This window comes from Paramormyrops kingsleyae, chromosome 12 (genome assembly GCF_048594095.1).
Source record: "Paramormyrops kingsleyae isolate MSU_618 chromosome 12, PKINGS_0.4, whole genome shotgun sequence".
In the NCBI taxonomy this organism is placed as follows: Eukaryota; Metazoa; Chordata; class Actinopteri; order Osteoglossiformes; family Mormyridae; genus Paramormyrops; species Paramormyrops kingsleyae.
Window position 1 is genome coordinate 4,734,253 of NC_132808.1, and position 23,311 is coordinate 4,757,563.

A 23,311-nucleotide genomic window follows, 5' to 3' on the forward strand; every position below is an offset into this window, starting at 1 on the left:
ATACCCATTAGGACAGCAGCTCAAATTTAGCTCAAATGCAGACTTGGGTTCTGGTTCTGAAGCCCTGTGAGCAAACCCAAAGCAGCTCTAGAGCAGCTCCAAAAGCTACCATGAATTCTGCAATCTGTGCCTCAATAGAGAGTCGCAGTACAGCCAACACTCTTTTCACAGCATGGGCGTTGACCAGGGAGTATGTTGTAAAAAGAACATGGTTTGTTAATAAATGTCAACATCTTCATGTTAGTATGTGAAGCAATTGTGTCTGATGTCAGTAAAGATCAAGTTATACTGCATATTTGCATAGTTATACTTGCCTCCAGAACAGCTTCAGTCCTTCTTGGAATGCCATCCTACATGACCTGGACTGTGCATAAAGGGATACTGGACCATTCTTCAAAAAAAGAAAAAAGCCTCTAGCTGTATCAGACGCAAAGAAGGCAGGAGTCTACTTTGCGCTCAGCACCACAGAGCTTCCCATAAAGGCTGGAAGATGTTTAGATCTGATTTAGGAGGCCATGAAAGGCATTTGACTTCATCCTGGTGCTCATAATTCAAATGAATTTTTTCTGCAGTGTGTATGGGGGGCATTATCATCTTGGGAAATGGGAACATCATGAGGGAACAGAGCTTGCATCATACTGTATACTTGGTCCTGTAACGCGGACCAGGAGTGCAATCATCAGAGCTAATGGCTCCCATGAGACAGCTGCCCAAATCACTGGTATTGTGAGCAGATGGCATCCTTCAGCTTTCTTCAAACATAAATCCATTCAGATGTGTGACAAAGACAGAAAGATGACTCATTAGGCTATATTACTTTTCTTCGTAGCTCAGAGCTGCAGTTTTATGCTTCTTACTCTGTTGAGCGGCAGTCTAACCATGCCTGTGAACTTCAATACTGTCCATCCATGTTTTTTATCCAGATTACCGTATGATGTCATGAGCTCGCCTGACACATTTAGTAATTTAGCAGTTGTTTTGGATTAATGTTCATGCAGGTTGGACACCAATAATTTGGCCTCTTTGCCATGCATTACTTTGAAAACTGCCATATCAATGTGTTTATTGCCAGACCTCTGATTGACATTCACTCTGATGTGATTCACCATTATGGCCGTGTCTGTAATTGTTATTTATTTTCTTCAAAGTTAAAGTCCTTTTTCATGATATGATTTTGTCCATCTCATGTATTCCCCATGTGTTGTTTCACCTCACAAAAGCCCCTAAGAACCTGTTCACACCTGGAATTAACATGCGTCCTGGGTGATCGGATCACAAGTGGACAGCGTTAAATACGTCTGTTCACCCCTGGCATTAACATGCGTCTCCAAATTTGTCTCGAGTGGTGATCTCACTTTCCTGCAACTTATTTAAATAAGCATGTAAATCACTTTCGTCTGCAGAATCTGCCAAACATTAAAAGAAGGAGAAGAAGAAATCAAAAGCTATTGGCATATTTCAGGGTAGACAAATCGCTTAAGATGTTTGCAATGAACACCATAATACTCAAAGTAGATAATCTATAAATAAATAAATTAATTAATATTTCAATAATTAATGTGTCCTTATATTTTTAAATAACTCCATAAAGGGGATTTTATTTCTTAATATTTCAAAACATCTTTAATACATCACTTCGTAAACAATTTATTTTTCCCGAATTTGCACGGAACATTAATGAAGCGCAGTTTGACAGTGTTTCTATGTGAATGGGGCGCGACAGTCTTAAACTTACCAGCAGATTCAAATGTGTTTTTTGATGTTGTAGACAATAGATTCATTGTTATTCATAATGCAGTTTACTACACAGTGGCCCATTCTGCAATGACAGACATTCTGACATACACTCACCTAAAGGATTATTAGGAACACCTGTTAAATTTCTCATTAATGCAATTATCTAATCAACCAATCACATGGCAGTTGCTTCAATGCATTTAGGGGTGTGGTCCTGGTCAAGACAATCTCCTGAACTCCAAACTGAATGTCAGAATGGGAAAGAAAGGTGATTTAAGCAATTTTGAGCGTGGCATGGTTGTTGGTGCCAGACGGGCCGGTCTGAGTATTTCACAATCTGCTCAGTTACTGGGATTTTCACGCACAACCATTTCTAGGGTTTACAAAGAATGGTGTGCAAAGGGAAAAACATCCAGTATGTGGCAGTCCTGTGGGCGAAAATGCCTTGTTGATGCTAGAGGTCAGAGGAGAATGGGCCGACTCATTCAAGCTGATAGAAGAGCAACTTTGACTGAAATAAGCACTCGTTACAACCGAGGTATGCAGCAAAGCATTTGTGAAGCCACAACACGCACAACCTTGAGGCGGATGGGCTACAACAGCAGAAGACCCCACCGAGAACCACTCATCTCCACTACAAATAGGAAAAAGAGGCTACAATTTGCATGAGCTCACCAAAATTGGACAGTTGAAGACTGGAAAAATGTTGCCTGGTCTGATGAGTCTCAATTTCTGTTGAGACATTCAAATGGTAGAGTCAGAATTTGGCATAAACAGAATGAGAACATGGATCCATCATGCCTTGTTACCACTGTGCAGGCTGGTGGTGGTGGTGTAATGGTGTAGGGGATGTTTTCTTGGCACACTTTAGGCCCCTTAGTGCCAATTGGGCATCGTTTAAATGCCACGGCCTACAGTACCTGAGCATTGTTTCTGACCATGTCCATCCCTTTATGACCACCATGTACCCATCCTCTGATGGCTACTTCCAGCAGGATAATGCACCATGTCACAAAGCTCGAATCATTTCAAATTGGTTTCTTGAACATGACAATGAGTTCACTGTACTACAATGGCCCCCACAGTCACCAGATCTCAACCCAATAGAGCATCTTTGGGATGTGGTGGAACGGGAACTTCGTGCCCTGGATGTGCATCCCACAAATCTCCATCAACTGCAAGATGCTATCCTATCAATATGGGCCAACATTTCTAAAGAATGCTTTCAGCACCTTGTTGAATCAATGCCACGTAGAATTAAGGCAGTTCTGAAGGCGAAAGGGGGTCAAAGTATTAGTATGGTGTTCCTAATAATCCTTTAGGTGAGTGTATATCATATGTCAAATATTGTCTGTGTGTTTAATAAGTAGGTACATTCTTCCGCTCACATGTGGATGTCAGCTGAGTAGGCGGTCCTTCAATGCGGCCCAGAACACATTCTGCTATTAGAACGTGGCCACCTCCAGATGTGGACCGAGCAATCGGATCTCGATGCGTTTTCAGTGGGTTTTGGCTGTGTTCACACCTGTAATTGACGCTGTCCACTTGTGATCACGCAGGATGCATGTTAATACCAGGTGTGAACAGGGCATAAATGATTGCTGAACTGTCCATAGAATGTTAACAAAATGCTTAGGAGCCCAGTGGAGCTTGATGGTAGATGACTGGTAGGATATCGCAGGGTGGGGTGAAGTCAGATAATGAGCCGATTCAGTCAAATGAGTCTGACTAGCAATAATATAAACCATAGTTCTATTGTGACCACACAGCTAGACTTTGTTACAGAATCCTGTACCCAACCCTTCCCAAAACCTACTGGCTGTTTAGTTTTCTTGTTTTTTGCCTTGTCCTGAAGTCTTTTTTATTAATTCCCCTCCACCACTTTGTTAAACCTATAACCAAAGCCCCTGTTCCATACTCCCTTCCCTGTGTCTAACTATCCTCTTTGCTATGCAAAGACAAGCTAACCCTTTTAAAGAAAGTACTTATTAGATTGAAATGCAAAGTGCAATTCGGTGCTGCATTGTCACAGTTACAGTGCAACAAACACCACAAAAACCTGCCAATCATGAAATACAATGCAGCTGAAGTCATTGCTAGTAAGCAATGAGTTAGGATCAAAAACATTAGACTACAGACAACAGGAGCAATGTTCTTGTGTTATAGGCCCACAATGCATTAGCTAATTAGATAAACATAACCAGCATTGTTTGCAGTCATTGAAAGAAATTTGGTCCTGTTTCAGTTTGTCATTTCACAGCAGAAGCATGACTGCACAAATCTGAAGAAAGTCTGGACTTATTTGTGACTGGTCATTGTGGGTCTGCTGTTGGGATTCATCCAATGGCTGCCATGTGGGAGTGGCTCCATAATGTCCAAATGAAGTCCCTAATACCGCCTTGAGAAAGATACCTCATCAGTTAGTTGGCTAACACCCCTACCCCCTGCATGGCTGTGCTGTTGTTCCTCAGACTCTGCTTCGCTTTGCTTTTGGCTGTATTTATGAAAGCCAGAGAAACGTTTTTTAGCATTAGGTTGGGTACGGGATGCTGAGCCGCAGTGACTTTGCCCAATTTGAATGTCAGCACAGAGCCTGCAGGTTATAAATCCTACTGTGGCGCTGAGTCTGCTGAATGCCTTTACTGGCCGGTGTGGCCTCCCTTTGTCGTTCACGAATTCGTCTTGAGGAAAAAACCTTAAATCTTTGTAAGTACAAGCAGCACGTCCATGGCACTCGCTCACACCATGTGGCCTCCCTTATCTCTCTCAATGTGGCCTTTCCTTACAGCTCCGGAAAACCTACCAAAAATACCCAGCTGGCTTGTTTTCTTCATGCCTACTTTACGTGAAAAATATGTAGGAGCTCCATCCAGAATAGAATAATATTTTAAAACAATAAGCCTATTAGGCTGTAATGCTTTAGTCAGCAAACACCTGAACAAACTGTAATTTGCTCACAAACACTGTGTGGTGTATGTATCTTATCACTGCATCGCACAATGATGTCACTGTCACCACCTGGTCTCACCTGTTGATTGTTCCTTATTCCCAACAAATCCCAGGGTCCTCATGTCACCTTCAGGTTCGATTTAGTCTGTTTAAGGACTTCCGTTACCCAACTTTTCTATGTGTCCTTTTCCCTTGCCCTTCAAAAGTCACCCAGGCTTTGCCTGTGCATTACCACTAATTGGACTGCATTAAACTTCCTAAGCACAATTACTGTCCTTTCCCTTCATGATCTACCTTTCACTTCAACACAGAGTGGATTTTTCAGTGCAGCTGAAAATTCACCTTAAGTGTAAAACCTGTAACATATATGTCATGCCCTGCTCGTCCGATCCTCCCATGTGCCACACCCCCTCATCTACCCCGTGTGGAATCTCCATGTTTACCAGCTGTTTCTTGTTGCTGTTAATTAGTCCTATGTATTTAAGTCTGCGTTAGGTATGTTTTCCCCAGTCCGGTCATTGACGTTACATGTTTCCTTTGCCCTTGATAAGACTGATTCCTAATAAACCCCTTATTCCCTGATTCTCCGTCTCCCCGCTCCTGCTTCCTGGGTCCGCGCTGTGACAGTATATTAGTTTGGTGACCTATATATCATAGGCTGATAGGGAAATGCCATTCCATTTGCACACTATACTGAGAAAGTGTGACTTTTCTGAAATCCTGATAAAAATGTTTGGTGTAGGTTCAGTTGGTCCACAGGAATACATTGACATTTTGTGGTGCAGCAGGTTTCCTCAGCACCATGATTAGGGGCTTGTCCTCACTAATAGCTGGATTAAGTGAGCTCTGCAGTGCTAGTGGAAAGTAAATTGATTTGAAACTGCTCAAATGAAAAAAAGAAACACAGCTCTGCTTCCCTGAAGAACAACAGGAGGCCATCTTAAAAATAAAATGCTCACATAGCAGGACCACTCTGCCACTGCCACAATCTTCTGATGATGCCTGCAGGTGACAGATGTTCATTTACAGAGATTTACTTGCTCATCTATGACTTACCCAGATGCTTGTCAATAAACCAAACTAATTCGTGCCACACCAGCATCCCTTCCTCCTTGTCAGCACCAGAGAAACAGAAGCATTGAGATGTATTTCTTATCAGGAAACAGTCCAGATGAAGCACAATTGGAATCTTAAACAAATATCCCAGGGTTCACCTTCTTAGCTCTTCTGATTAATTACCTAATCAATCATTCATCATTCAGCAGGAAATCTTATTGCCCCAAGGATATGATGAATTGTTTTTCTCACTGCCTGAAAGGCAATGAAAGGGTCTTAGACGAGAGTCCATGTTTTCGACAGGCTATGATGCCCTTCTCCCCTAAAACTGCAGCACTTGATTCCACTCACCGGTGGTCCTGTCAGAGCAATCCAAGTGTGAGTGCAATCAATGAACTGCTGGTATTTCTGCCATCCCTCCTTCTTCCCTCATCATGAGCCAGACCATCATGGTCACCTGTCCTGCATGGTAAAATGAAGAGCTATCAGGAGATCTCTGGCTGCTCCCAAGCATGGTAAAATGAGGAACTAACAGCTATCAGGAACTCTTCAGCCACTCTTGGGCTGACGCCAAAACCTGGCAGTGTCTCTCAATGAAGGCTGTGTTGGTCTTTCTTGCTCATTTCTGCTTGTTCCTGCGCCAGCCTCTCCCCTTCCCACAATGGCTGTCCAGTGTCCTGTGATCCATGGCATCAATATTTCTGCTTGATTTCTCTCTGATGAAAAGTACTCGCGTTTGTCAGTACTTGGGGCCCAGGTCCGGGTGGATGGCGGGGGGGCATATTGATGTGTGGGGTTAAAATTATAATGGGAACAGGGGGCAGAGCAGTGTCTCTCTGGCAACAATGGAAAACAGAACCTGGCAGAAGGAATCTTAGAATAATTCAACAACTGTTCTACATGAGATATGCATGGGCACATTCCGGACATGTGAGCATACACACGAGTGTATTACATATGTGCCTGAGGAAATATACATGCAAACAGCATAAGGGCACTAATGAAACGTGAATCAAGGTATCAGTGTTTGACTTTCAGCTTGGAAGTCTGTAATGGCAGCATTCACTGCTTGCAGGAGGACCTGACCTGATGAGACATCCCTAACGGCTAAAATAGGCTGCTGTTCCTACAGAATGTCAGCCCCTTATATGTGCGATGAAGCTAATGTATGATTAATACGGGGAGGGATTATCATTTTCATTTATGAATGAAAAGGTTACTCTCCCCTGGATGCACGTCTAATCTCTACGGCGGTTTCCTCGAACACGCTGGTTTCACATGTGGTTGGGGTCACTTCTCGGGCATTTATAAGGAGCGATCAAGGTACGCATTTCAGTGTCGCTACGATATCACACCGTCATATAAGTAAGTTCGCTATAATTACTATGGAATTAAACGTTTTATTTGTCCATTAAGTTTCATGTATCATTCCGTGTATGTATGTGAGAATGTATGTATGTGTGCATGCATTTCATTATTATTATTGTTGTTTTTGTTATTATTATTATTATTATTATTATTACTGTTGTTGCCTTCAGCTGTTAATAATGGCAGGAAGCCGTACATTTGACGCAAAATATCTTTGATCAGAATTAGCTATTAATGAACTCGGCATGTTTTTGGATTCTTTGTGGTCTTGCTATGTCGATGCCATTTTCTGAATATTCTTTTCTGTCGTACTTATCAATAAAGATTCTTAATGCTAACGTAATCTAGTTGAACTTTCTAAGTAAATTATATAGTTGTTCAGCATTTCCTCCATAACAGCAGTTCTATGCAATCAATTGCTTTTAGTGGCAATCCAATTCACTTAAACTTCCAGCTCTTAAAGCGCATTGCTGCATAAGAGGAACATATATTGATAAGATAATTAATTCAGCCCCTCCTCCTAGAAAACGCTGTCATCCAGGCTACTCCCCACCGCAATGAAGCGGCCGGCGGTGTGGAGGAAATCCCTCTTGGTCGCGGACCTCGCAGGGAGCGGGACCGTCGCTTATTTTCCGTTCCGCGGCAGGATCGAAAAACACCGTTATTTCTGACGCGAGGAGACCGACCTGAGCGCCGCTGCGTCCGGGGATGCCGGCCACTAGCTTCCCGTTGCCGTCTCCAGAGGCTGATTCACAGTCCGAGAAGCCTAATGGTCGTTTATTTTAGCGATCTTCTTTATATTCTGCATCTCATTCGGATATTTCCCACGCTCCTCAAATGAAGAAGATTAATGTAAGCATAGAGGGGGAAAGTGCCTTATTTAAGAGCGTTGCTTACTCCTTTTCTGCAGAGAATCTTTTGAAATACACTGATTAGTAAATTAATGCCGGTCTTTCAGTAATGCTAAGGGATCTATCAATACTGGAGGAAATACTTTTTCCATTTTTAATGTTTATTGGGTTTTCTTCAAATGTGACAGGATATATGAACTCCAGAGAAGGGCGACTCGGAAACATCCCAACCTGAAACGCACTCGCCTGAACCGAGGCGTTATCCTTGCCAATTCTGCAGGCGCCTCAGCATCCTATCTGAGTGGGATTTAAAGCGCTGAAATGCGTGGCGATTTGCATTTATTTAAAAGGGTTCATTTTCAGCACATCCCGCGTCCTTCCCTTGACACTATGCAAAAGTTGAGAAGCGCGATGTGAAATCATTACGGGAATCGTACGCGTAACTGCACTGACTACGAACGCTGATCCTGATCTGGCTGCGTATCACCGAGCTAATTTATTCTTAACTTGATTTGCGTGGGTTGCGTGCGTTTGTGTGTGTGTCTATATATATAGACGGCGGTTGACTTTCAGCATGGATGGCAATACTCGTGTGTGTGTGTGTGTGTGTATTTATATATGTCTGTGTGTGCGTGTGTCTGCGACAATGACTGACTTTACGTTTTAAAAGACATAAGGACGTCTCTGTACCCGTAGTTGCGCTGGAAATCGCAACCCATGTGGCCATCGGGAGTGGGCAACCGACTGCCATGTCCCCGCGAGTCCGCACTCCGCAGGGCTGCCGTCAGCGGCAACATCCCCGCGCTCCCGCCGCACCACGTTCCCACTGGCCGGAGCGTCCGGGTCTTCATCAGTGCCAACCCCGACGGTAAGGGAATCTAAGGCGATAAATAAGCACCTGTGTTTCGGTTCCGAAATGATATCCATCATGCATAGTTAGGGAATGCGTTGCAGTTATTTATAATAAATATTAACGATGCAAAAAACTAAGTTTTAGTAATGTAATTTGCCCAAAAACACCTGTTAACGCAGCTTGTGAAATTATACGGTTTATTGTAGGCTACTTTTGTGAGCGTCGCATTTTGGCAGTGTGAAAACCAATGTAGGCCTATAGAAAATACTGTTCTGTATCCAGAGTTTAGCAACCAGTATAACTGTTACCTAATTTTCTACACTGTAATCTGCAATAAAAAAAAAAGAAACAGTCAACGGTTGAACATCAGTCGTGTGTCACTAATATGATGGGCAGCAATTATTGAAGCGGGGAAGACAGCAGTACATCTTGCGCTTGAGCCCCGGCGCCGAGAGCAAGCGATTCCCGCTGGGGACGATGTCCCTCCAACAATCGTTTAATGGCTTTGTTAGATTAAATTACCAGACGATGCGGCCGAGGAGTAGTGCGTGTATAATCCATTTGTCCAACGGGAGCGGAGAAGTGAGCGGCATGCAGTGGGGGAGCCTCTTCTCCATTCAGTTTGTCTGTCTGGGTTACTTTTTTCCTTGAAGCGCAAAATGTGAGAGTCAGGCAGGTTTGGGCGTTTGTGCCGCTTCCCCATTTATATGGTAAATATCCAAGCCATAGACAAATATGTCCGATTTTTTTCTGAAATCTTCCGAATGTAAAACAAACGAAATACTGTTAAATGACAAAGCACCACAAAATAAGAGCTGGTTTCAATCATGTGTTTCCTTAAATGTCATTGGGCTTCAAGTAATGAAGAAAAAATATGCACAATTTGAAATGTCTGATTTCCAGACTTATAGGGGAGATTGTAAAAATAGCCTTAAACAAATACAACAAAACAAGCCAGAGGAAGAGAGAGAAAGCCACAAAGAGATACATTGTGTCCAAAATCATATATGCTGTTCTTTTGGCCTTTGGTTTTAAGCTACTTGCAATAAGCAAAATTAGCTTGAAACCATTGTTTTAAAAACACCTGCAAACGATCTTCATAAAGATTTTTACAATACTAATTGCATTTTTGGAAGAAATCGAATGTTGCATACTTGATTTTGGGGATTATTGGTACCTTCTGGACAATGTTATTCCTGTAACCATTTAAACCTCATTAGCAAAGAATAGAGGCAGGCATGGGGAGGTGGGATGCTGCGAACAGCTGATACAACGCTTTGTGGTGGTCTATAAATTCAGTTAATTTTAACTGGATTATGTGCCTAGGGGTCGTCTGAAAATTCCTCACTTGAACCTTAGTTGTGAAGATAAACCAGCAGCAGCCGGTGCTTAAAGTTGGGGATTTCCTCTGTATTTTTTAACATGCATGAATCTTGGTCAGTGACTAATCTCTATGTATTCATCCACCTCATAACTGTTCTAGTCAGGGTCACTCTGGGCCTTGGAGCCTGTCCCAAGCAGCACGGGACACAGGGGAGGGGTCCACCCTAGACGGGATGCATATGCATACTATGCGCAGTATAGAGACGCCAGTTAGCGTAACTGCTGACTTTGGACTGTGAGAAAAAATCTGGGCACACAGAAAATATCAACGCGACACAGGGAGAGTGTGCAAACTCCAAACACACAGAGCAGGGATGGCATTCAAGCTCCCAGTGCTGAAGGTGTGAGGCAACAATTCTTCCCTGTGAGCCACAGTGTCACCTCTAAGCGCTATATATACTGTAGGCATATATAGGTCAGCATCAGCAACTTATTCTAGTTCAAACTGTGGTCAGGAGAGGGCATGGAGTCTTTATGATGTTGCCAGTTTAAATCCCTGGCTGGGAATTTCTGAATCCCCTAGAATCATCCAAGGCTGAAGCTCCGTAAGCTGCACAAGTCGTTATTTACAAAGGTCTCCACTTGTGAAATAATAAGAAGTCAGCGACTGGATAACCTGGAAGGGAGAATGGATATTTCCTGTGACCAATGCGATTCCATAATGATGGAGCCCTTGGGGTCCGAAATTTGGCAGCAGCTGCAGGGCTGAAATGGGCTGTTTGTAATGACGGCCATGGACATGTCCGGGTGGGCTGGTGAGCTTGGAGCTCGTCCAGGAGGAGCAGCGGTACGACGTCATCCGCTTAACCGCCCTTCCGGACCCTGTGAACACGGCCCGCAGCTCTCCCCCCGCAGGAACACCTTCCACATTCCCCCGCATGCTGCCGTGAAACCGCTTCTAGCCCTCTGGGTGAAGGACGGCCGGTTGCACGGAAAGCCTTAGCGATGAGTGGCAGAATGCAAGAGCCTCCCATCTCCGTGCCTGCCGTGCAGGCGGCTCACAGTCTCATGGGGATTCTGTGTTTCTCAGGAGGGGAAACACCCAGCTTTGTGGCCCCTTGCAGTGTGTCCACATCACCACTAGAGGGCATGGCGAGTGCACTATGGAACTTGTTATCCAAGTGTCGCTGGCCAGGTGTGGTGGCACCGAATGACAAGACGGATGTCTAAGTCGAACCCATGGCACGGGCTTGCACAAAAGTAAATTTTCTCTTTCTTTAGTGTAGGCGATGGGTTCACAAATGCAAACATCTACTGAACACCTACTGGACACCTGGAAGAGCTCTTAAACCAAAATGACGTTCAGTCATTTAACTGAGATACGGCCAAAATGATCATGTAGAAGCGTGCATACCGATCTGGAGAGCGCTTGCGTTTCCAGGGCTGAAAGGGCTACGATCCACCGGTAATGAATCGCACTGACACAGGCTTGACGAATTCGGATGGTTTTAATTCTAGCCAGAGAGCAGAGTGTCGCTCAAGCTGCCTGGCTGTTTTGGGAATCAATTAAAAAGCGTTATCTTCTTCTGTCAGTCACCACACATTCAACTGCAGCCAGAAAGGACAAAAGCAATTAATCACTATATCTGTCTGGAGCTTGTGAAGGTTTAAGCTGTGATGTGATCGGCTCCTTATCCTTAAAAATACCAGTTATAGTAAATGGTTATGATAAAAGCCTTCATTTGTGGGTTTACACACTATACTGGATAAATCAAATAAAACATCTGGATAAAACAAAGGACGAATACATTAGGTAAGCAAATAAGGGATGAGAGAAACAGAAAACCTTTCATGCGAGACATGAGAATATAAAAAGCAATGGCTAAACACATTAGCCAGCGCTAACACTAATGACATTAATACTGACAGTGAATGACGTGCATGAAGCTCCCTGCACACATCCACAGTAAAGACCCCCCCCCGCCGCTGGCTCCGTCGAGCAGGGTAGCCAATGAGCCAAAAGTCGCAAAGCCTCTCAGATCCATGAAATTCGTACGGTGGTCAGAAGATCTCACATGAGAGGTGGAAGCGTTGTGTTCACAGGTGTGCGGGGTGGGGTGGGGTCTGGCCTTCAAGATGGCGCTTGATTGGATGTGAGTGTATGTATCCTACAGCCCAGGGCCCCCGTGCCCATCCCCCACAGAATATTCCATTACCATCCGTCTTGTCAGGTATTTAACTTTGACATCTATAAAACTGAGCTGAATAGGGATAGAGTCTCTGGGGAGCTATACCATTACAAGGGGGCTGTAAGGTAATGCATTTGTTTTCCGTGACTGGCTGAGCTAGAAGTGGGAGGTTATCAGTGTGGTTTCAGGGATGGGGGGGGGGGGTGCTTGTGGCTTCATAATGCCCCCTCTGATATCTGACACCTGAAGACTGAGCGAGAGCTCATTGCAGAAACGGCCTCTGCATCACTCTGGCATTTGTTCTTACTTGTGTCATTTGTCTGCCAGTGTTATTTTAAAGAATCGGTGGCTGTGTGGAGTGTCAGTGAGGCACCCAGGGCAGGATAGCGATTCCTCTCACCTTAGCTGTTTATCTTACATCTGCTGACAGCAGCATTTTCCTTTCGCTGCCCGTCCTGCGTTTGGATTCTGGATGAGTCGTTGGGGCCTCTGCATCTCGCCCTCCCGCCCTATGTGGGTGCGTGTGACCATCAGAGGTGCAGGTGACCCTCACCCTGGCCCCCTCACCCACCATATACATGACCCAAAATCTATCATGCAGTTTTGTGTTTCAGAAGAGACTAAATACAAATTAACAAAGCAAGATGTAACTGTGTGGCCCAGCATTAAGATTGAATCAAAGACCTACTGTAACACATGCAGAGAGCCTGGATGTTCTGCAAATGAGGCAGCCTCCCTAGGCCCCTGGTCTCCAGGTCTGTAGCCTTCTCCAGCATTAACATCAAGCATTAGCATCCGATCTGAGTGGTTACACAGCCAGTAAAGGTCAACTAGTGTCCCCTCCATCTCCAAAGCTGTGTCCCCTTATCATGAATAACAAGATTGCTTACATACTGCCTGAGAGAGGGAGATAAACTCAGTATTGGCTTTCAGATATCGACAGAGTCATATTAATTTGACACTTACACGTGAGAGAGCTGCAGAGAGAGCCCCCCCCCCCCCGGCTGGATTACTTTCTAATTCGGAGTGTTCGGGGGGCAGCGAGGAAGGGGCAATGAGGGCCGCGCCTCGTCGAGTAACAGAGCACAGAAATGTAATGAGGCGTGACTCCTTAAAATAGCACTCTCCTCCTTCACAGAAATGCAGACTGTTCTTATTTGTCCATAGTATTAATATTTGGATTAAGGAGACTAATCCTGTGCGTCATATCACCAAAGTAAACTTAGCTAGTGGATTTATCTGAGAGCGGCATGATGTGAAATTATTCTTTGACTGGTTTGGGGCTGGGGTGCGGGGGCTTTGGAGAGGGAGTGCCTTATCCCTTCAGGGTAACTCCGAGCATCAGACAGGGAGGAAAGGAGAGAACAAGAATGAGGGGGCGGATGAGGGAGCACAGAGTCCGACACGCTCAGGGAGCCGTACCGCACCCCAGGTGGCAGCGTCATGGACTGCAGCAGCCCGGCTTCCGGAATGTTCTTAGTCTGAGATCTTTTGTGTAAGACAAGCAGAAGGACAGTTTGACTCCCTCTGGCCTGTAACCTGTACCACTTCCACCACTGTCTTCAGTCGGGTGTTAAATCCTTATAGCTTCTGCGGGAAACACTTGCAAAGAATCGAACTCCTTTATGTTTGGTTTGTGTACGCATATGTGCCTTGGTCCTGTTCATATACACCTCTCATACGGGCTGACAATGCCTTCACAAGCTACTTTCCTCACAAGCTATTCCTGACAGCATGTTGTAGTTGTTCCCTTCTGTAGCATAGCTTCAGAATCCTGTGAGCTAAGCAAAACCGGGCCGATTCGTCTGTGACTGTGCCGATGTGTAATTTTAGCAGAGCTCCTGTCTTGAAAGAACAGCCGCTCTCTTTATAGCTACAGTATATTTCCTGGAAAAGTGACAGTCTTTGTTATCAGTTTGGCACAAGTAGAACCCCAGGAAATGTGGAAGAGACCTTCGTACTCGGGTCTTTATGCCAGGCGTGTGGTTTCTGACTTGTGTCCCGCGTCCACACTTTTGATCGACTATGCTTTTGATCCGTAACGCCTGCCGACGATCTCTCTGAGTGTGAGCCCGTCCCCGGTTACACACAGATTCCCGAGGCCGTCAACTGATTCATGCCATTTCCTGGACGTGTATCTCCAGTGCTCTCGCTCTCAGCTGATGGGGGGGCGCCTTTCAACAGATTGCACTATATCGTGGAGCCTGGCGCATCAAACCCGCCCACACGAGACAAAAGGTCTACGCTTAATATACCTCCTACTGACATTATTTTGCTTTGAGTATAACATACAAATATATGTGTCAGTGTCATATTATATACAGTACGGCACTGTGGAAAACAGCTCTGTTTCTCTCTGATTTTCTGCCTGCTTGCTATCAGGATGTCAGCTTAAAGTCTCTGTTAGATAACATGGCACCAGAAGAAACAAACAAAACAACTTTTCGATCCTTCTCTCATGTATTTTGTGCTGCAAGCAACGCAATGTCTTATGTCTATAATCGCTGTAAGAGAGTAATCCTTCTGTCATACCCACAGAATGGCTGCACCACATTTAGCAGCATCTAAACACCTCCGGTATGATGGTATGAGTCCCTGTTAGCACTCAGGAGTGCTGCTGAATGGAGCATTTGGATTTCAGCAGATATTTATGAGCCAGCGTCAGCCAGCCACAAAGCCCCACGAGTGGCTCACCTGTCCATAGAAGATTGTGAGGATTTTCCAGGTGGCTACTGACAAGCTTGAGTCTTCTTGTCCTTCTTAATGGGCAGTGTAGTGAAACGGGTAAAGTTTTATGAACAGCTTTCTAGTTATTAGTTAAGGCTTTGGCAATATTACGGTAATAAGGCAAACCACAGTATTTTGACATCCCTACGATAAAACTAGCTGGGACCACCCCACACCTGCTCAATGAATTTTATCGGCAAGATTTAAAAATGCCAGAATAGTGCTGCGTTTTAATATACCGTATACCTTATGGTTTAATGTTTGGACAGTGTGAAAAATTAGATATTCAGGTTCCTCCGACCCTCCTCATACAGCTGCTCACCATAACTACTACAACAGCAACCCTTCTTCCTTCTTCCTCTAGTCTTTCGTCGTTGACCACTGATCTGTGAAAGTCCATGCTGCCACCTACTGCAAACACCTACCCAATTATCTTGCACATGCTTGTTCGATGCGCATGGATGCGCATGGTTTCCACTAGACATAAAAATCTGGGCTACACGTGCACTGACCACAATCAACCGCAGTCAACCTCTGATGATAAAATTTGCGTCACGTTCCCTCGACCGCAAGCAAAAGCAAGCGAGGAAAAGTGACGTATGAATTGTGTTTCATTGTTTCCAGACTAGCATGCACTAACTTTCAATTGTGGTTCTAGAACCTGCATACAGCTTCACACTGGTGGTGAGGCCAAAGTTCATTCATATTGATATTGTGCACGACTGACCCAAATCAGGCCTGACTGTTTGCCTTTGTATCTAACCAGCTGGTGCTAACTGCCACTATCATTTATGCTCACTGGAGAAAGGGAAGTAACTTCTCCACACCTGTGCAGTGGGAACATCTTCAAAGAGAAGAAGCATGCAATTTTGCTGCCATTTTTCTCTCAATCTTCCTGTACAAACTACCACCCACAAAAAGAGGCAATACACGGGGAAAATGTGCTTAACAAAGGCTTTTTCATAGTGCTGCAAAGGCAGATATAAAAGCATAAAAGGTCAGTTTTCTTGGTTTGCGCTCAATATCAGTGTAGTTTTCTTTAATATTTAATATTAGTCTTTCAATCTGCCCGTCTGCCTTAAGGACTTTTCCAGTGCAGGCCTGAGGTGGACCTGGAGTCTGTCCCAGGAAACGTGGGGCACAAGGCAGGGGACACCCTGGATGAGATGCCAGTCAGCATTAAATATTTATCTGTTAAATTCGTGATAGGTTATGCTCTCTGAAGGAAGCCTAACCGATGTGTTTGTTGATTCGTCAAACCCCTTCAGCTGTAGCCCACGGACCGTGCTCTCTGTTGGAAATGTTTTAAACACAATACTCTATACAAATAGTATTTTATTGTGTGTTAAAATCTGTTTTAGTATTTATTAGAATAATTTTTTTACAGATTTTGTTAATGAAGTATACGTACCATACCATGCCAAAGGCTTTGTGTTGGTGTAAAACTATGATTTTAGTCAAAGTGTTCAGTCAAAACCTCTCCAACTATCACCACAGTGTTTGAAGTTACCATTCAATGTTTTTGTTGACTCACACCATATCTGGGTAATCAATACCTCATTTAATGACTTTACTAATTGTTAATTAACTAATTGAACTGGTGGTGAAATTTAACAAATATATGGAATGACTAGGGTGCTCCTGAGGAGAAGTTTGGGAACTAAAGTGGTTCTCATGTTACTATTCACTTGAATATATTGGAATATTAAATTGTGTTAATTTTTTGAACAAATACACTTACTTTCCAGATAAATAGCATTTAAACACTTTCTTTGATGACCTAAGACTTTTGCACAGTACTGTACATATTTTATATGTAGAAATGTACAGATGTGTGTGGGCTGCATTGGACTGAATTCATAATGGAAGCATTTTTCCTGCTAGTAAAGCTTTTGCACTTGAAGCTGATTCATGAAGGCATAAGGTAGCTCGTCTTGCTTCTCCATCACCACGGTCCAGAAGGACATTTTCCTTCCAGCGCTGTCCAGTTGTTCGCCATACGTTCCTCCGCATTCCCTCGTGAGCATATCTTTATATTTCCTGCGACACCTCAGCTGGTGACAGCTTCTGCAATCGCTAGGCTGCACTCTGCATGCACATGACGCTCACTCTGGGGGGGGAGGGAGGGGGGGGGGGATATCTCACTTTCCAAAGGCTCGCTCTCTAGCCGAGTGTGACACCAAGCTGATTCTGACTATGCGCTCTGCAGTCTTTTCCTACAATAAACAGCCAAAGAGACACGTGGGACCTCTGAAATGGTCAATGAGGTCTGTTAGACCCCCCTCCCTCAAACTCAGCCCTGATCTTAAGCTGCATCCTGTAGAAATAATGGTTCACGCACATGTGTGTGTGAGAGAGACACAGCAGACTGTACATGTCCCCTGCTGTTCAGGATATGCCATCTGCTGTGGTCGTGTGACCGTAACATCTTGTGTATAATTGTCCACCCCCCCCCCCCCCCTTTGGTCCCCATGCAGACACAGAGGCGGAGAGGAACGCCCTGAAAGAGCATGTCTACCCAAAGCTGCGGGACTTCTGCCGAGAGAATTATGGGATTGAATTCCAGGTAAGATATCTGTGTTTCCCTGTGTGTGTGTGTGGATGATATGTTGACAGAATTAGCAGCTGCTTTTCAATTATTTCATAAACACGACTTTATGAAACATGACAGACCACAAACTCACAGGACAGGTTGTCAGGCTGGCTTACAGTTCCTCAGTCAGCTCTCCGCAGCCCTCAACCTGTCACCATGATCATCCAGTCAGATGATTAACGCACACTGGACTAAACACGCCTCTGACATCACATGGGGGGGGCAGCGTGTTATGCGTCCTGACAGGGCTACCAGCTTAATCTGCTCTCAGAGTTATGAGCAGTCAGTGACCCTACCAATATGACCCTACCATTCATCTTTTGACCACTTTTAGCGGACAGGATCACAGTGTGGGGTAAAGCCCACCCCAAGCACAAGGTAGCTGTTCATACACACATGAGATGCCAGTCTATCACAGGGCAATTTAGAGACACCGATTAGCCTCCCTGCACGTCATTGGGCGGCAGGAGGAAACAGGAAAACCAATAAACTGCAGGTGTGGGATTCAAACCGACATTGCAGGAGGAGTAAGGTCCCCCACTGGGCCAGCGTGTCACTTGACATACCTCATAGTCACTGCAATTATATTTGCGGTAAGAAGATAAACCTACATAAACACAAACACAAATAATCAGGCAGCATTTTACTTGAAATACAGATAATTGCACAGGATTTAATATACAGGGAATCATGCAGGGTTTAGTATAAGAATATACAGATAATCTCACGATAGTTCAAATTTAGGTAATCATGCAGGGTTTAATACAAGAATATACAAATAATCACACAGGATGTATATACAGATAATCATCACACCAGTGAGACTTAACCCACAGACCTGTAGGTGCACTGGAGGTCAGAATGAGGGCAGATCCCCAAGTGCTGCTTGATGCCTCGCTGATGAGGTGGTACCTGAGGTTGTTAAGTGAATATATTAGCATGAATCCTTGCAGGCTCTGATTAATACATTTGCATTTTAAATGTGTCTAGAAGGGTGAAGCTATCTCAAAAGTCTACAGCTAGCTGCTTCTGACACACCAACCAAATACAAGCAACTTGACTTCTACTTTCCAAAGTTTGCATGAATATTAATCACCTGATTCAATTAAGTTAATCTCAGTTCACATCATTATGAAGGTCTGATGAAGCTCCTACTTGCAAATCAGTGCAGGAATCCATAAAATACATTCTGGTTACTTGAAGGCACCCTGGGAATTAAAACGGAGCTGGAATCAGGTGAGGAAGCATGTTGCGCGTTCCTGCACAAGCTCTGTAACTGACAGGCTCTGTTACCATGAAGGCGTCTCCACGAATCCTGAGCCGAAACCTGAGGATTAGCGGATGCTGTGCTGTTAATAAAATGTCACAAAGGAGTTGCTCAAGAGATGACGCAGCGTGGCTGTCATGAAATAAAAAGCCCTGCCCCTCTCAGAGGACCTATGGAAAGTGCCCCCTGTGCGCTCTCACTGGCTGGGCTCCCCAGTTTTCCTGCTTACCCCACACGCTCTGATTTGGGAATGGAAAGTGCCCCCTGTGCGCTCTCATTGGCTGGGCTCCCCAGTGTTCCTGCTTACCCCACATGCTCTGATTCGGGAATGGAAAGTGCCCCCGGTGTACTGTCATTGGCTGGGCTCCTCAGTGTTCCTACTTACCCCACACGCTCCGATTTGGGAATGGAAAGTGCCCCCGCTGCGCTTTCATTGGCTGGGCTCCCCAGTTTTCCTGCTTACCCCGCACGCTCTGACTCAGGAATGGAAAGTGCCCCCGCTGCGCTTTCATTGGCTGGGCTCCCCAGTGTTCCTGCTTACCCCGCATGCTCAGTTAATCTGTCAGATTCGGGAATGGGCTGCCTTATGAACGCAGCTCTGTTCTATGAGCCTCATCCCTTTCTGTGAATTTATCCCATTCCACACACCCCCCCCCCCCCCCCCCCCACAACACAAACACATACACAAACGCACTGGGGAATTGCGGTTCCTCTACCATTGTGGGCCCTCAGCCATAGCCTCATACAGTCAGAGAGACACATGCTTTCCCACTGTAACTGGATTGGGATGGTAAGGGGGTAACATAAAGGGCAGATGTATGCTGCTCTGCTTCTGTGTACAGTCTCCCAGATCACCCTACAAATTCATCATCCTTATCTCCAGTGCTACCCTTTCACACTGTTTTATAAAAAATGCTCCTTCTTGGGTTTCCTGAATCCTCGCTACCACTTTCCCATCAAAGTGTCACAGTTTGACCTCAATCCTCAGCCCCACCCACAGACACTTCCTGTAATGCTTAAGCATCACAGGAACTAATGTTCAGGGCCCCGGGACAGCACTTGCCGTTCAAATTGAGGCTAACCTCCATCACTGCCTATGAGGTTGCAGCAGCTGTAGATAGCTGGAATTAAGGCCCTCATTACAGTTGCAGCAGGACATGCTGTCTTTCCCAGGGAGCCCCAGGGATAACAGCTAGCTGGGCATCAGGCACCAGAGAAGGAGAAGATCCAGGGCCTATTTGATGACATCATACTCCACATAAACAGGACTGAATATCTTTACAGCTCTATTAGTGAGCTTCAAACAGGGCTCTTTCAAGTATCGATCAGAACAGCAAAGGTGTACGTCTCAAACAGCTTTCAAGCACCAGTTCTCTTTCAGCAAGGGATCATTTACCCATGAGAACTAGACAAAACATCTGCCTAATGTATTTCAATTTGTCAGATATTTAAACGATTCTGAGCACGTTAATCCTCTCCAAGTTAATCTCCCTGCTTGTGTGAGGGGCATGTTCCCTCCCCTGCTTCTCACAGACATCCAAAAACCAGCACTTTCCTCACAAATGTTAGGGGGGGGGAGGTGTTGCAATGTTTGTTGCTGTTTCACTGCCCTTCAGGGGGCTGTAAAAGCACTCATTGAACACAAGGCCTGTGTGTGTGCGATCTTATGCCTTTTGGGATGAAGGTGCACCCACGTCTTCCTTCGGGCGTATCGACCAACATGCAGAGGGGCGAGCCTCTGATTTAAGATGCCCCCACTTCAGCGGGAGTCCTTTATGCGTGTCCTACAAGCTTCTGCAGAGACTTAGTGACGCATATATATGAGCTGCCCCACCTAACTGGCTTGCCAGGGGGTCCGCAGCTTCCTTTGCCCAGGTGCAGACTCTGTGCCCCCCTCCCCAGCAGAGGTCAGACCTGGCTTCATTGCACACAGGGAATGCACCTCCCCAGCCTGGAATGTGGGACAGCTGCCATTACTGTAATATGACTGTTAAAAATACTGCCTGCTGAGGCCAAGCACTATATTCCTGCATTTTAAAGACCATATGGACTCTGTCCCCTTGAGCTGGTTTGAAGGAGGGGCACAGGCCAGAGATTCGGGGGATTCATTTAAGACTGAATCGAGACAAGCAGAGGATACAGAACCCCCCCCTTAGAGGAGGGCAGTGAGTGTACCTTCGTAGTTTAAGTGGGACTGTCCCAAGGTTAGCATTACGCCTCTGCATAAATGAAGCAGGTCAGAGAACAGTAAGCTGCCCACACGGGCTAATTCTGCAGAGACACCAACCACATCACGAGGCTGCCACTCTCTCCGCAACGACACTGTCTTTCTCAGGTTCAGCATAAACATGATAATAGTCTGTACTGTAAGCTGAAACTTCCCTAAACGTAAACAGCCTTTCAGGCTGAAAATCCTAAAAGACAAGAGCCGTCACTCACAAACTGAAGTAAAACGGGCACGTAGTTTGAAAAAAATATGTACTGATAACTGGATTATACCAGTTGGTTGGTCACTGACATACAGCTCAGGTGGCATACTGTGTGGTGTCTCGCTGTGTTTGCCACCTTGTGATTGGGTGCGGTTGGTGCTTGTATCGTTATTGTCGCATGTCAATGATGTCAATGTCAGCCAGAGCACATATTCATTACGATCACTGAAAGTGACCGCTTTCTGTCTTACACGGTGACGGCCTTCACCACAGCACAGTCGTCTCTACCCACTGCAGTCACATGTACCGCAGACCTTGGGTGTTTGTTATTTGCTGAACCAGTGCTATTTTTAAATTAAGCAGCATTTTCGGTGTTGTTGTTTACCGTGAGTGTCGGTCATTGAGGACAAGGGGGTCGCGTAAGAATCATGAAACCAAATACATATTCACCATGGAAAGAAGCAGGAGATAGAATTATGCACTGCAGTGCTTAGCGCAAACGCAGACTGAGGGGTAAGATGGCTTCTGCCGATGAATCTCTCCATCCGTCAGCCTGTTACACAGAGATTGCTGCCTGCAATCACATTACCTACAGCTCCCCTGTCACAGTGAAGATGCCTAATGTCTTCATCTAGATTTTAATTAGACAGCTTTGTTTTGCAGCCATGCAGATAATAAACTAACCCCCTGTACCTTTTTATAGACGTGCAGTCCACTGTCCTCCAGCGATATGTTAACATGTTACGGTCCCCAGTGCAGGGTTAAGTAACTGGCCAGGATGGTTATTGAGCTGGTCAACATGGTTAAGGAGCCAGTTAACATGGTTAAGTAGCTGGTCAGAATGGTTAAGGAGCTGTTCAGCATGATTAAGGAACTGGTCAGCATGGTTTATGAGCTGGTCAGCATAGTTAAGGAGATAGTCAACAAGGTTAAGGAGTTGGTCAGAATGGTTAATGAGCTGGTTAGCATAGTTAAGGAGCCACCCAGCTCTGGGTAAATATGTTAGTCATGTCGAGCGGCATCAGGAAGGCAACACTGGTGATTGGGGCTGCAGACAGTGTAACCTCTTCCTTTGTTGGGTTCCTCTGGTGTTTTTGGGTACAGGCAGAGGAGGGGAGACGGTATTTAGTATGAAGAGAAAACATTATAGTATAATGATCCTCTTGTGCTGCGGCAGCAAGGTCCCGGCAGCAGAGTGAGCAGACAGTCAGGGAGACTAGCAATGCACTGAGGCCTGCAGGGATCCACCCATCCTCTCTCAGCCCTCGGGGCTCCTATTGATTTTTGCACCCACTGCCTCAAGGAAACATTAACTTCTGTGTCGATCGTGCTCTGCTCACTGAGATAGTCCACCGGCTCCCTAATGATGGGCCCCGGCGACCGGAAGCCCCCCCCCCCCCCCCGAAAGGCCTCTGGGCAGGTGATAAGTTGGGCAAATGCAGAGGGAACTGAAGGTGAAAATGAAGCAGAGTCTGGCAGAGCACTGTTTTGGCAGAGAGCAGGTCCTTCGGGGAAAGACGTCCTGCTCCAAGGTATATGGGGAGGCTTTCACAGATCCTCCATGCCTGCTGTCATCAGGACTTACAGCACTGCCCAAGACTCAGCTCCCTAGGCATGAGGGTTTATACGCCCAAGGCTCAGCTCCCTAGGCATGAGGGTTTATACGCCCAAGACTCAGCTCCCTAGGCATGAGGGTTTATACGCCCAAGGCTCAGCTCCCTAGGCATGAGGGTTTATACGCCCAAGACTCAGCTCCCTAGGCATGAGGGTTTATACGCCCAAGGCTCAGCTCCCTAGGCATGAGGGTTTATACGCCCAAGACTCAGCTCCCTAGGCATGAGGGTTTATACGCCCAAGGCTCAGCTCCCTAGGCATGAGGGTTTATACGCCCAAGGCTCAGCTCCCTAGGCAAGAGGGTTTATACGCCCAAGGCTCAGCTCCCTAGGCATGAGGGTTTATACGCCCAAGG

General features: G+C 45.5%; 1 protein-coding gene across 3 annotated transcripts in view; it reads left to right on the forward strand.

Moving 5' to 3' along the window:
- The first annotated feature begins 7,090 nt into the window (after window positions 1–7,090).
- nwd2 (NACHT and WD repeat domain containing 2) overlaps window positions 7,091–23,311 on the forward strand; it is a 33,655-nt gene continuing 17,434 nt past the window's right edge. For 2 of the 3 annotated variants that reach the window (XM_023822756.2, XM_023822759.2), the window contains exons 1-3: window positions 7,669–7,962; window positions 8,658–8,829; window positions 17,531–17,619. In XM_023822756.2, coding sequence (XP_023678524.1) covers window positions 7,948–7,962; window positions 8,658–8,829; window positions 17,531–17,619 — 276 coding nt within the window. In that variant the 5' untranslated portion in view covers window positions 7,669–7,947. Of the gene's footprint in view, window positions 7,108–7,668; window positions 7,963–8,657; window positions 8,830–17,530; window positions 17,620–23,311 lie in introns of those variants that run through there. The other variant, XM_023822757.2, reaches the window with a different exon arrangement.